At 34.8% G+C, this 14,882-nt stretch overlaps 1 protein-coding gene across 2 annotated transcripts in view; it reads left to right on the top strand.

Annotated features, from left to right (window-relative positions):
- Positions 1–14,463, top strand: part of PIBF1 (progesterone immunomodulatory binding factor 1) — a 120,043-nt gene extending 105,580 nt beyond the window's left edge. For both annotated transcript variants that reach the window (XM_082752362.1, XM_082752363.1), the window contains 2 exons: positions 12,074–12,253; positions 14,196–14,463. In XM_082752362.1, the coding sequence (XP_082608488.1) occupies positions 12,074–12,253; positions 14,196–14,252 (237 nt within the window). In that variant the 3' untranslated portion in view covers positions 14,253–14,463. The remainder of the gene's footprint in view (positions 1–12,073; positions 12,254–14,195) is intronic.
- The last annotated feature ends 419 nt before the right edge of the window (positions 14,464–14,882 follow it).

Genomic DNA, 14,882 nt, shown 5'->3' on the forward strand with positions numbered 1-14,882 from the left:
GTTCTTAGTCTGGGTCTTTGGTCTAGAAGTCACATCTGTACTATGAAAGGCCAGGGGCTTATCCCTCTTCCTAGATTTAAGTAGCACAGCCAAATCAGCTCCATACTGCTTGTGACTGTTGTCGTCTAGACCAGACTAGCTGTGTCCACAGCAGTCTTTTCTAGGCCCATGTGATGGTTATGTTACCCTAACAAAGATGTTCTTTCTCTTGGTTTTTTTGTTTTAATTGAAATATTCAGAATAATGTAAAGTTTAAATATAGCTTGAAGGCACACAATATGTTTGAGGATGAAAAGCCTGCTGGGATAGTGTTGGGAGACTTCGCAGAACCAAAGACAACTCAGGTGCAATTTCACCTATCCTTCCTTTCGAGAGCAATGAACTGCTGAACAGGACTGAAATATTCCTAATCACACATAGGTGAGACCTAGATGAAAGCATCCAAAACAACCAGGGAGCAAGGTGATGTTTGTGCACTATGGCTTGATAGGGTTCAGTGCTCCAGCTCCGTGCTGTTCTGTTTCGCAGTCCTGATATATCCAGAGAGATTGGCTCATACTGTCCTTAGCCATTTTTACAGAATTCTGGTTGTCTTTATTTTCAGCTAGTTCTTAAAAATACAGCTTCTTTAAAAGGAAATTTCTTCACTAGCTGGAAAAAAAAAAAAAAAAAAAAAAGAAGAAGAAGAAAATTCATTGCCAGCTAGAGCTCTTATGTGAATGAGATTAAAAGTGTAGCATGTTTTGTCCAAGCAACCAGGATCTGATGGGATGCAAGAAAGAGAGAAACATAAGGCAGCATTGCACAGATAATAGGTAAGAACAGAGGAAAAGGTAAAACAAATGAGAGTTAGATGAAGTTAAGATCAGAAAATAGTTATTTTCTTATCCTCAAAGTGTTGAAAGCAATGTCGGATTTTTGCTTTTTTAATAGATGGTTGCCAAATGCATTTTCCAAAGTGTGTATAAGACTGGAGAGAGTCCATGTGATTGGGCAGGAGAAACAGCTACTAATTAGTCCTATTAGGATATGCATACCTTGTTAATGGCTCTATTAATGGCTCTAAAAGTGTTTTTTAAGAGAACTTCTATAAATAAGCAGGCTAAGGTTCCCAATGATTTATGTAAGTCTTGATGAATATTAGACTTTAAACATGGACTAAACGTGGATTATCAGAAGCATTTGCAATTCTGTGACACTGTTCTGGAATTTTAATGTTTCTAGAGTCTGAGAATCCAGTAGTCTGTGTGCTAGCACCTACACATCTATCTTATCCCAGTATCCTGCACAAAACCCTATTACTTCTCAATAGTGTTATCCCATTATCTGGCCTGCAAAAGTGAAAGGAAGGATGGGTGCTTTTATTCTTTTCCTCTTCTGAGGAGAAGCAAAGTCTTGTGATGTGTCTGCGCTTTACCTTACTTTGATCAATTACTGTTATATTCTCACATTTATCTTTCTTACTTTCGTATTCCCTTACAGTGAGGGGATGTCCCTCACTGCTAGATTTGCTACTCCCACCATTTCTTTCCATCTCCACAGTGACCTTGAGGATTCCAGATGAGTGTTCATCATTTAATTATTAGTCGTACTTTAAAGTACAGCTAGGTCTATCCTTAGCTGTAATTAAGTTATGATGAAGAAGATTGACTAGAAGTAACTTAGGACAGAAGGCTAGTGTATGGGTTTTAGGAACCTGGAGAGTAGCAACAGCTGCCATCTGCAAAAACAGAGGTAGAGAGAAGTTCAGAGGCTCATAAAAGTCTTTGGAGTCACAAGGGGGAGGGCAGTACGTGTTTAATCAGGGATGGAAGCTTACTGGATGAAAGGAGAAAACTGCTTTGTTGGGGGAGAGGGGAAGGAAGGGGTATCTGCAGGGGTTGGAACGATAGGATTGAAAAGAAGTGATTGGTAACAGGTGCCTTCAAACAGTCTCTAGTTCTGTTCCTTTACCCTCTTTTCTGTTTAAAAGATTGTACACGATAATGTCAAAATTATATGTTTCCAAAGTGAATGACTTCCTGCTCATCTATGTGCTGCAACTTGTTTTATATAAAAAAAAAAATGCTGATGTACAATGCTTAGCTCTCTTTTTAAATGTTAAGCCACAAAGTAATTATCATTTTTCTTATGCTACGTTTATGTTCCAAGATTCTAGTTTCTATTAATGTTCTGCATGTTTTCTAAGTAGATTACAGGGACATTTCTGCATCACAAGTAAGCCCTGGAGCTATTCTCAGCTTAAAGCTTCGAGAAACAAAGTGACATTTACATTGCTAAATGAGTGTAGAGAAGTTTCTAGCTCATATTTTACAAGGAAAAATATGCTCTTAAGCAGTATTCCTCATTTTTGTTATCTGTTTTGTTGTTGTCAAGCTTTAATAAAATTTGAATTCCAAACAGTGCTGAATTTAGGGAGAAGAAGGAATTATCATTTGGGTACATTCATTCTCTTCTTGAAGCTGTATTATTCAGAATGTCTTACTAACTTTTACAGACATCCTTTAAAGAATTATCTTTAAGTTTGCAGTGGTATACAGTAAACATCTGTGTATAAAATAGTGATTTCTAGTCAGAAATTCTTTTCTTTTTTTTTCTCAGAATCTGAGAAAACATGATAGTAACACAGGATTTATTAATGTCGATTAAGTAAATCCAATATAAATATGCTTTTACTCTCAATAATAGAAAGTTTCATAGGCAAAATGCAGTTCATGGATTCTGAGATGGAATTGGCATGTGCGTTTTAAATGATATATTTTTGACAGAGACAATATTACTTAGTGATAGCCATTTAAACAAGAAACCACTGGCACTAGGGTTTTCTGAACATTTAACTAACATTTTGTTATATTCAGTTTTATAGCCTTGGCTATGAATATTTCAGCCATATTCTGCTGGTTACACAGCTGTGTAAAATTTTATTTTTGATCACTTTATGGTATCATTTGAATACTGCTAAATGGACATTGAATTTAAATACTTCACAAGAAATACCAAAGATGGGGAGAATCAAGCTATAGTAATATGTTACACTGTTGGGAAATCCAGGAAATGTTTCATGATAATATATGCTAATACGGCTGTTTTGACATACTAGCGTTTTTAGCATGTTTCATTTAAGAAGACCTTACTCTAGAAATGATAGTTTTTATTAAATTTGTATTTGACTAAATGTCACAATAACTCAGATTAAAAAAATACTTGGGAGTTTAGTCTTCGTTATTTAGTCTTCATTATAATTATAAATATATATATATTTTTGTCTTTAATGCACAGTGAAAAAAATTCCAAAATTCAACATGCAAATTCTGAATTATGAGACAATGTATTTCCTGTTTTTCTTAAGAAATTGGAAAGATTTTAGCTGTTAAGAAAAAATTGAAACATGCAGCTGAAGTAGAAGTATCTGAAAGATGGAAGCTGTTTCCTGTAATGACTGTGCCATTTTATTGTTGCTACAGTTCTAATGTGTGTTCACCTTATAAAACTGGAAGTAGTTTGTAGATCCATTTAGTCACAGATCTATCCATTCACTTTAAGATTTTATATGCACATGGATGTAGAGAACTCCCGAATTAATTGTAGTGCAGAGAAGCTATCAACATCCTGCATATGGTCTGGCATCCTTCCATCACCCCGTTATCAGGTTCATTTGTTTGATCAGAACATTTCATACTGTCTTCCAGCTTCCAGCTTTACAATGTGTATCCATGTGCCTAACATGACCATATGTTCCAATCTCACACGAGAATTCTTGCTGACTTCTGATATTTCCAGTACAGCTGCAGCAGAGGATGCAGCTATGTCAAATACACTCCGCCTTACATGAGGGTTTAAACCATGATGTGTGGAGCTTTCTTAATTGCATAGATGGTTGCTAAAATCTTCTTGGAGATCCGGCATGCATGTGGGTTTTACTCCTGATGGGCACACAACCAGAACATTCCACTGTCGATGCTGAATTTGCACCATTCATGCCACTGCATCCTACCCATCTGCAATCCTAAACAGTGGAATGAACTTACCATTTGCTTCATTTTACTCTCTGCTGCATCAAAATACATCTTCTGTAGTGTATTTCTCAACTTTCACACTTTTCATCATTAATAAGGTTAGCATTTTTAATTCTGTGCTAATGGAGTTGGTGACTTTTCCACTCTCTGCCAAAAAAGGAAGATAGCTCTTTCCAGGGTGAGGGCCCTTTTGTGGTGTTTCTCTAGCTGTTTGGCAAAAAAATAAAACCCATGAGGAACGGTTCTAAAGCAGTTCTTTATGGGAATTGTCAGTATTTCTATAGAGAAAACATTCTAGGTACTGCTTTTGCTTGAGTCTCATTCCTGGTCAATGACACATACATATCTCCTTTCTCTGAGTGCACTCCTGAGTTAGAGTAACATACTGAAACTTTGTCTTCACAGCACTTCACAGACTTTGCGCAAGTCACAGCATAGATTAAAAGGTGGAATCGGGTTGTATTTCAGTTCTGTGGTCTGTTCCTCAGAAATATGTCATTGACTTGATGGTCTATGCCAACAGCCTGGAATAGAAGACTGTTTGTTCACCTCCCTTTTAACTGGTGATCTCTGATGATACTAAAGAGTATTACCAGTGCAAAGATGATTTAAGATGTTCTTGTTAAGTCAAGTAAGAAGGCAGAAGAGATGGATCTTGCGCAATTTTAAAAACTTAGATATCTATGTCTGAAAGTCATCTAGGGATTTGTAGTCAGGAAGAAAAACAGGCACTATTAAGGTGTGATTCACCGTATCCTCATTTAAAATCAGCAAAATGAGTTGTTAATTATGAATCTTACCAACAGCTTTAGAGAGGAGTCAGACAAGTTGGTTTGCCTATGTTTAAATGTCATTTCTGAAGTTGTCTGAAGTTCAGTGTGAGGAAGTCCACCAAGTATTTGGTCACATGTTCCAAAGCCAAATTACAACCAGAGGTCTCAGAAAGATCCCTCTCCATCTTAATATCAGCTGGTAAACAATACAACTTTACTTTTAATACACTCTTAATTTCCACAGGAAATCACAGTAGGAATCTGAGAGGGATCCGAGTAAGAAAATTCAGAGTTCATGGGGGACAACATTCTTAGTGTTTCCTCTACCATCACCTTCTATGCCCATCAAGCTTGACCTTACTGAGCACTCTGAGACAGACAACTGTGAATCCAGTTCCTTCTGAGCCACCCTGCCCTACCCATTTCCAGGTTTAGATCACTTTCACTTCAGAAGGAGTTACAGGAAGTATAAAACTGCTTTTTCTCTGAGGCCTCCCAAAAACATTTGGATACTGAACATGAGCTTTTAATTCTTGGAAGACTGAGAAATCAGTTCAGAAATGAATTGATTTACAAAACACTACCAAATGGATATAGCATTGTTAAGTGTCATTTTTGGTTTCTTGAGTAAGTATTCTTTAACATACCCATAACCTCTTTTGCTGAATTCTGCCTTTTCCGGTGACTTGTTTGAGGACTACAATAGCTGCCTAAGCTGGAGAGTATGTGCATATGAGGAAAGATTTCATTGACCTAACACAAACATGTTTTTCATCCCAGTACAGCTGTCTTCCCTCACTTGCATGTTCTGTTATAGTTGTTGTTGTTGTTATTTTAAAGATTAAAGTATGGCCAGAGTAGTCACTAGACTGCAGCACAGTCAACTGTTCTTGGACCTAAAGACAATGCTGTAATCTCTCAAGTTTCTCCAGACTGGATACATATTTTTATTTTGCGTTATTATTTAGCCACATGGGGACCATATGGTAGTTAAAGTGAGGAATACAAGCTTTCCCAAGATGCTCCTGAACATACATGCTTTACTCTAACAATATGTAAGACTAACAGATCGAGGGGAGGGGGAGGTGACACATCTACAACCATTGTCTCAGTGCTTGACTCACAAATTCTGAGAGATTTTAAGTTTTGATTAGCATTTTTGAGAAATTAACCCCTCTGGTTTTATCCCTCTTTAAGCTGATTTTCCTTTTTTTGTCAGTGAAATTGGCTTTCTTAAGGTTCATAGTATTTAGTGCCTCTTCTGTGTTTCCATTCTTTTACTGGGAATTTATGCTGCTTTCTTCTCTGGGAACACTTGTCAGTCATCAAAATTCAGTGGTTCTGCCAGAATCTGACGCATTTTCTAGCACAGTAATTTCATGTTCGGCATCCACAATAGACATGCTCTGCTTCAAAATGGAGTTCTAATCCAAGGCAAAGTTTGTAGTCATAAATTCTATTTGTAAAACTAAAAGTAGAATACTTTTTGTCATCATAAAGGTTCAGATAACTGTGCTGTTGTTAAGGGTCACTTTTGCTTTAGAAGATATTTACCTGAGTGCAGTAATTGTGGCTTTATTGTATGAGGAGAGGCAGATGGACCCACTGCCTACTTCTGTGATGATTTTAATGCTATGAACAAACATTAAGTTTACTATCAGAATAAATCTGTCTTCAGTCCAGAAATACAGGTGTCTCTGCCTACTGAGCATCTTTGACCTTTCAGTTTGGTCTATGTAAATTTTCTTTTCAAGATGATTGTATGGAGAGTATGTGAAGGTGCAAGGCATCCCTGCATAACATAAGAAATGATGTTTATGTAATTGATTCCTGTAAGTCAGTTGCATTTTCTTAACACATTTCTTATTTTGCATCTGCTTCCAGAGCATGATATGTAATATATTTCATTTTATTTGCTTATATAAATTGATTTTACAAGTTTTATTTATTATAATTATACACACATATAATGTTAAGGGCCTTTACAAGCTGTTGAGTGCACAGAGGGGGATTCTTTCTTGCTTTGATTATTGTTAGATGACAGAGTAAGAAGAAAAATCCTCAGGCTTCTTGATGATCCACTGAAAAAAATTAAATTACTGTTTTGGTAAATAGCCATTGAGCTTAATGTAGGCTTTTTATATATATATATATATATATATATATATATATATATACTTTATCAGTTATTTACTTGATAAAACAGCATTCTATTTTACGTCTCAGTCATATTCAACATCAGGCGATTCCTTTTGTTTTTATTATGATTACTTAAAATAAGATTGTTATATTTAATACTATACTTATTTTGAATTTCTTAGAACTCATTTGGGAAATGTAATTGGCTTTTCTGGTACAAGCATGTTTGAGCATGTATCAAGGACAACAAAAACACTATTAACAGAGCTCTGTTTATAGAATCCATAACTCCAAATACATTTCTGCTTGATACTGCTGCCTTTTTAATTCTTGTGTTTGGTCATCCCTGTCTTCTAATATTTAATTGAAAGAATCAAATTTTATCCTTCCTAATCCCAAACTGATCTTCCATCTCTGTTCATGTAATTTATATTTCAATTATCCTTATAAACAGGTAAAAACAGGTTTAAATAAAATATAACTTTTACTTGCTTTAAGATCAAACATCATCACAGGAATCTCAAATTCTACTGAAATACGAATATGCAGACAGCATCTAACTCTTTTGCCTTTTTTACTTTACCTTTTGAAAATAATTGGCGCTTTGGTTTGTTTCCTTTAACATGGTTTAAAAGCTTGCTGGTTTTGATACTGTATAAAGTTTTTACAGACTGTTAAGAGAATTTCATCACAACAGCACTGATAGCATTCAGCCTAATAAACTGACAAGGTAGAATTAGGAAAAAATCCCAAAACAGAAAACATTTTAATCAAAGAGCAACATGGAGAATATTTGTGCCTATCCTTTGTCTACACATAAATATGTCATTTATCAATTAAACAAAGAAACAAACACTGGCATATAAAATGCCTTTTGCTAGTTTTAATTAAGGATGTTGGAAATCACAGCACAAAAATAAATAAATAAATAAATGGAAACGGACAAGTCTGTTCTTCTGATAGTATTCACAATGCAGTATATGTTACCTTTCCTCAGCTCCCACTTTGTCACTCCCATTGTTCTCAGTCTGTTCATTCTAATCACTTCTTTTGAATTCCAGCTACTAATTATATATGCAAAGGTCTCCGTGATTCTTTTATAGTTTAAGTAAGCTTCATTAAATGTGGGTAATTAAGTGGAATGTGGGATGTTAGACTGTTCTAGTATGAACCTGTGTGTGTTTAGGAAAGCTTACATGATCAATGGTGTGAGTGCCTGTTCTAAAAATGCAGTTCCTTTCAACACAGGAATTCAATACTTCAAATATGTGTGCGAGGTGAATTAAAATTGCACATTGGCTACTCAGGATGAAGGATGTTTTAGGTGAAGCAGAAGGATGAGAAAAGTAAATGATGAGGAGAGTGAGGTGAGAAATGGATTCAGTTTATGACACCTAACTTTACTTATCTAAATGGAAGTGAGCATTCGTCCCTTTGTTTTACAGCAGCTTAGTCACTAGCAACCTAGTCAATATGTTAGTGTTATTACAACACAATTCAGCTGACATGCCAATAGGTGTCCACTTAGGTGTAATGGAAAATTAAATTCCTACCTCGTGTGTAGATACTTAAGTTTAGACATGTAAATGAAGGTGTTAAAAGCTTGAGCTAAAATTCCATGTGTCACACAGGTCATTACTTTGTTGTTTGTTTGTTTTTTGTATTTGTGCTGGTAGCCAGAGCAGGTTAGCATCCTTAAGGAAAAATTTGTCAGGTTTCTGTGGACAGGCTTTCAAAATATTTAATGATAGAATATGTCACTGATACTTGTGTGCAACAGTCACTGTATATAAGCAGTGCTTTTGTCCCAGTTGCATACTTGAATTTTTCCCTTGCTTCATCTGAACCCACCTTTTCAAGCTAACTGCATTGTTTTCCATTATCTGTACTGCCACATTCCCACAGAATACTCCTTAGGTGGGGACTGGGTGCTGGTGTTCCCAAAGTTAGGGGCAAGTGAGACCAAGGCTGTACTTCCAGCACAGCGAGGAGCTGGGTGAATCCACACACAGGTGTCAGGACACATAGTCCTCCCAAGAATTGCTGTCTGGCTCTCCAAAGCAAAAGTCCTCAGACTTGGAAGCCTCAATACTGTGACACTCCATGGCTTAGATATCATGGCTTTCCTAATCCAGGAGCCAGCACAACAAGGGCTAAATAAATGGAGCAACTTTTTACTGGGGCAGATAATGCTAGGACAAGGGGAAATGGTTTTAAACTAAAAGAGAAGAAAGTCAGATTAGATGTTAGGAAGAAATTCTTTGCTGAGAATGTGAGTTGCCTTTGGTGAGGCACTGGCACAGGCTGCCCAGAGAAGCTGTGGATGCCCCATCCCTGGAAGTGTTCAAGGGCAGGTTGGGTGAGGCCCTGGGCAACCTGATCTGGTGGGTGGTGTCCCTGCCCATGGCAGGGGGTTGGAACTAGATGGTCTTTAAATTTCCTTCGAACCCAAGCTGTTCTATGATTCTGTGACCTCCACAGAGGACTTGGGACATACAGAGCCTTAGCAACGCTGTTTTTTCAGCACACTGAGGAACCAAAGTGAATAATGTAAGTGAACAATTTGCACGGGACTGCATTGACATAGAACTGTGGACTTGACATGGTAAAATTGTCCAAAAATTTCAGCCATCCATTTCTCTTCACATCTTCCCTTACTTAGCTTATCCTGAAACTAATACGTCCTACACAAAAGATTATTCCTGTCCATTTTGAACCCTATACCTACTTTCCCCCTTTTTATTTCTGTTCAAAATGGAACAAATCCACATATTTCTCCTATGCACAATCTTCAAACCTTTTGCACTGCTAATTTTCCAGACCGAATTGTCAGCTTTTAGGATTATAAAATAGTATTGAATCAAGGTAATGTGCTAACAGTGCCAGGTATTGCTACCGAATCTTTTAGTATTTAAAAGTGAAGCTAAGAAATAAGATTGTGTTAAGGAGCATAGAAATCTTTAGAGATATGAGTAGAACTACTGCAGTTCGGGACAGAACTTTTTTGTCAATGTTACATGAGTAGAAAACTACAAATCTCTTGCAAGTGCTGTTCCAAATTTCTTTTCATGTGTAGCAGTATACATAGTAGTGATTCTATTGGATTCAGTGTTTCCTGTGGTATTTTGCCAATTTTGTTAAGGTTTTTCTTAGTGAATGTGATTGTGGAACAAATATGAAGGCAGCTTGAACTAAATTCTCATAATAAATTTGGCTGTGATGCCAAATGAATTTATTCATTGTGGGCTAATTTGTCATCCCCACTCCCTGTCATTCCCTCCCATAGTTTCTTATTTGGGAATTCCACTGTTAGAGTGGAAGTTCATACTAGAGCTGACTCTCCAGAGCCTGTTCCAAGTCTGAAAAAAGGCAGGGCTGTCAAGTACAAGACAGACACTGGGAGGAGAGAAGACCTTAGAGTGCTGAGAGGATTTTGATATGAGAGAATTTGACCCTATGCATACAGGTTTCAACTCTGTTTCTGAAATAAATCTGCATGACAGTTTTGAGGTTTTGCCTTGTTCAAACGTGCAGCTATTTGGTTTACAGAATAACCAAGTTTAACTATAGGAACAGCACTTGTTAATGTCAAAACATTGTTTATGTACAATTTAATCTCCTCTGATAGCGTACTTATTTGCTATATACTTGCTTGAGTTATTTTCATCAAGAAATTCTGTCTATGTGTCGCTTTGGCAACATCTTTGCAGAGTTTACAACTTTGAAAAACATGTTGGCATCAGCTATGCAGTCCTTTCAAACAGCTGCTCTGTAGTCATGCTGTTTTAACATGCCATCACACATGGCTGAATTATGCAAATAGTTAATATTAAATGACTGAGATACAAGAACAATTTGTACACTCGATAAAGCTCATCAGTGGAGTTTAACATCCATTCATAGAACTGAATTAGTGTGGGGCATTTTAAAGAGAACAACGTGGTTCTTTTGACTTTAGGTAAAATATTTGTATCTTGTATTAAAGGCAATAATGGACAGAGAGAAGCTATATGTCAAGAATGTTTTAAAAGGCTTTTCTTTTAAGTGTTTATTAATAATGCAATGAAAAAAGGATGTGCATCAATATAACTGGCAAGTGCTAAGAAATAAGTAAAAGCAAACGTTTGCCATTCAGCTATAAAATTGTAAAACTCCTTTGTTTTAAATGAGTTACCCTGTTCTAGTTTAGAGATAAGATAGAATGTTAATTATTGTGATGCTAATCTTTTAGTTTTCCTACTGACTTTGCTGTTCTGGTTCTGCAATAATGAATTGTGAATTACAATCTGGAGGTAAAACAACAGATAAAACACTCTAAATTCTGTAACTTATAGTAATTATACCCATTACATGCTGGGGGAGAGAACATTAGGCACTAGAAGATGCAAGACAACAAAAGAAGACAGCCAATTAAAGTCCCAAAGTATTATGAGTTTTCCTTTCTCCCTTTACGATACCTTTTGAATAATGGATACTTTCAGCTAAGTAGTATGAAAAGGCTGCTTTTTAAGTTAATTCAAATTGTTTATAAAGCAAATTATTAGAACATCCAAAAAAAAAAAAAAAAAAAAAAAAAAAAAAAAGTACAAGAAAATGTTTAGTTTTTTTTCTCCTCCTATGTTGGAATTTTTTATGTTTCATGAAATTTCTTTTCCACCTGATCCCATTTTTGCTGTAGGTCCTCTTAAGGTTTTTCTCTGACTTTTCTGATCCAGATATAAAGACATATATATTTCTCGTAATGTATTTATAAGGCTTCTGTGCAAGACCTAATGCTTGAAAGCACAATTTGTCACAGTCTTTCACATTAGATTTGTAAACTCTCTCTGCCTGACAAAACAAACTCAAAATAATTATTTTAAATTAAATGAAAGCTTAAGTTAAAAGAGATGCTGGGAGCACAATTAATGATCTCCTTTACAGCATGTAAGCAATACAAAATTGGAGTTGTATAAATCCTATGTGACTTTTTCACTTTCTTACTTTTACTAGTATCCAATTAGTAATCATGTTAATGATGGTCATGCTTGTTGTATTTACTGATCCACTTATATTTAGTTTGGTGAATATACATACATTATTAACAAAATAGGTTCAAATATAATTTTACTGAATAACTTAGTTTTGTCCTTTTGTGGTTTATAGGAACTAGCCGTAATGAAACAGATTCTAATTAATCTGCATGGTAAACACAAGGAACAAAATTTGCCTCAGTCTAATATTGATGTAAAAAGTACGACGGCAAAAAACATACTAAACCCTTTAGTAAAACTGCCACCAGAACATGAAGAAGAAAATATATTTACACCTAAGCCAACGTTATTTGTAAGTACTATACTAACAGTAAGTGCCATAAGCTTTTTTGATAATTTTCCTCACATTTTAGAATGAAAAAAAAAAATAGGTTCGTACTTCAAGGAGATATATAAATAATTCAGCTTAATATTTGCAGCTCTTTATGGTAATGTTTAATTTTGAAGAGATAAATTGCAGTTTATGATGTTATTTAGCTGTTTGGTAGTTTCTGCATCTTAAGTTCAAAGTAAACAAGATAAAAAAAAAGTGATTGTAATGTTAGAATTATTTAGCAAAATTTTAATAGCTACAGAATAAGTATATAATTTTAAATCTACCCTGAGCATGGGTTGAATGTGTACATATATCACAAAGAGCATCGGTAAGAAAATAAACGTATTTATGTATATTCCTGCATATATTATATTCATGTATATGTATAAATTTATGGCCAGAGATTTTATCAGTTCTTTTACTAAAGAACTTTAATAAGTTCTTTACTAAGGTATTACAAAACCCTGTTTTATTCCTTTAGAAACTAAATGCTTGAATTTAAATATTTCAAGTTGCCTGCTTAAGATTTAGTGCTTCTAGTATTTGAAAGCTTCTGAAAAATAATTTAGAAGTTTCTTACTATGAGTATGTCTCAACTGATAAATTTAATAAAGTTACAATGTTGAGTCACAACACAAATCATGACTCAGAGTTACACTGCTTGAGGCTACCTTTAGGGTAGACTGGTTGAATCCACACGAAGTAGAATTCTACACCCTATTTTTTTTTTACTTTTTTTTTTTTTTTTTTACTTTTTTTTTTTTTTTTTTTTGTCCAAATATGTATCTTTTGTGATCCAGGATCTGAGTGGTTAATCTGTCCTGTCTTAGGGGTATAAAAATAATGTGGAAATCTAAAAAAAAAAAAAAAACAAAAAAAACAAAAAAAAACAAAAAACTGCTTTGGCATGTTTTAATTGTTTCTCTTTGAAAAACTCTATCCTTTTCAGACTTTGGAGTAGGGAACTGAAAATGGGCCAATGGCAGAATTTCTTACTAGATGGGGAAAGAATTTAGTAGTCCTGTGAAGAACCTGCCGATTTCATCCAATTTCTATAATTTTAAAAGTTTGTACAAATAAGCAGATTTATTTTTATAACTGAGAACTTAAAAAAGAGAGAAAGATGGATATTTAAATGTGTTGAGGATCCAAAGCCAGCTGAAATTGAAGATTGACTAGCTATTAAGTCTTGGAAGAAAAGAAATAGCAGACAGAAAACTGAACTAGAACAAACTTAGAGGCAACACATGGAAGAGACAGTACTCAGTAAAGCGCGAGTTTGTAGTGACCTCTGAATACAGAAGAGTCCCTACCTTGTTGCACCTCCAATTTTTATTTTTTTTTTCTCTCTATAACAACCATTGAATTTGTCACAAGAACGTTATGCTATCCTGACTGTGTAGCAGTAGCCCATAGGATTATGAAGGCAAGGAGATGTTGATCACAGATGATTCTCTACAATTAAAATACTTTCCACATCATCAGAAAACTGCTGAGTTCTTTTATTTTGGATTATAATTTTTTAAGAACTATATTTGTGCATGAAGTGTTGGTTAGTTATGGTACACGTAAGATGTCTTTTCTGAGTTCCATCCATTCTCAGATACAAAAGTATGATGATGGTATTTAGAATGAAATCTATTTATGGTACACTCAGCTCATGTTTTCATTGTGATCTCTATTTTAAAACAAATCCTTTATCTTATCCACTTGCTGTTACCTAGAAATAGAGAGGTTTTAATAAACATATATAGTAATAACAACCTAGAGTACATAGTCTTATTTTTAATTTATTTGAATTTGAGCAAAAAGTTAAATTAATGCTGCAGAGGAAGGAAAGAGACTTTAGTGTGGATTGCATGTTTTTGTCTAGACTTTCGCTTTGTCTCACAATTAAGACATCTTTTATTTTTTACAGACAAATACAGAGGCACCTGTATGGTACAAGAAACTGCAGAAGAAAACATCACCGTAACATTTTTCCAAAAATATTCAAAAAAATCCTTTGGGGAGCTTTTCTTTGAAGAAAGATCTTTTCACCATAATTATGCCCTTTTTAGCATAAAGGCAAACAGCTGTTTTGTTTTCAACTGTTATTTAATACCTGTAAAATGGTCTTATGCTTCATAAAATAATTTTTAGATCTGTCACATGAACAAAATGTGTGGAAATAATGCATGCAGTGATTTTACTAATATATATTTGAATTTTAAAAGATAAATAAACACTAGCATATTGTACACACAATCTGGGCTGTTAAATGGTGTCTTATTCAGAATGTTCAAATTAATGCATGCTTCAGGTTTTTTATATTGTTTTTCTTGGACCCTGTGTTTCATGCCACATTCCTTGCAATTATTCTGGCACACAGAAATAAAAAAAATATATATACAAATTAGCATCCTACTTTCTTTGAAGGAAATACATCATGTCAAGTGAAAAAAAAAAAATATCAGCCTTGATTGGTTTAGTTTGTCAATTAATGTCATTTGTTTTACCAAACAATCATTAAAAATCTTCAGATGAAGGAATAAAATACATCTTAGTTATCAGCTCAGATACTCACTGGGCTAGATACGCTAGCTCTAGTGTAATTGTGTCACTA

The sequence above is a fragment of the Aythya marila genome (genome assembly GCF_965140915.1).
Source record: "Aythya marila genome assembly, chromosome: 1".
NCBI classification, from domain to species: Eukaryota; Metazoa; Chordata; class Aves; order Anseriformes; family Anatidae; genus Aythya; species Aythya marila.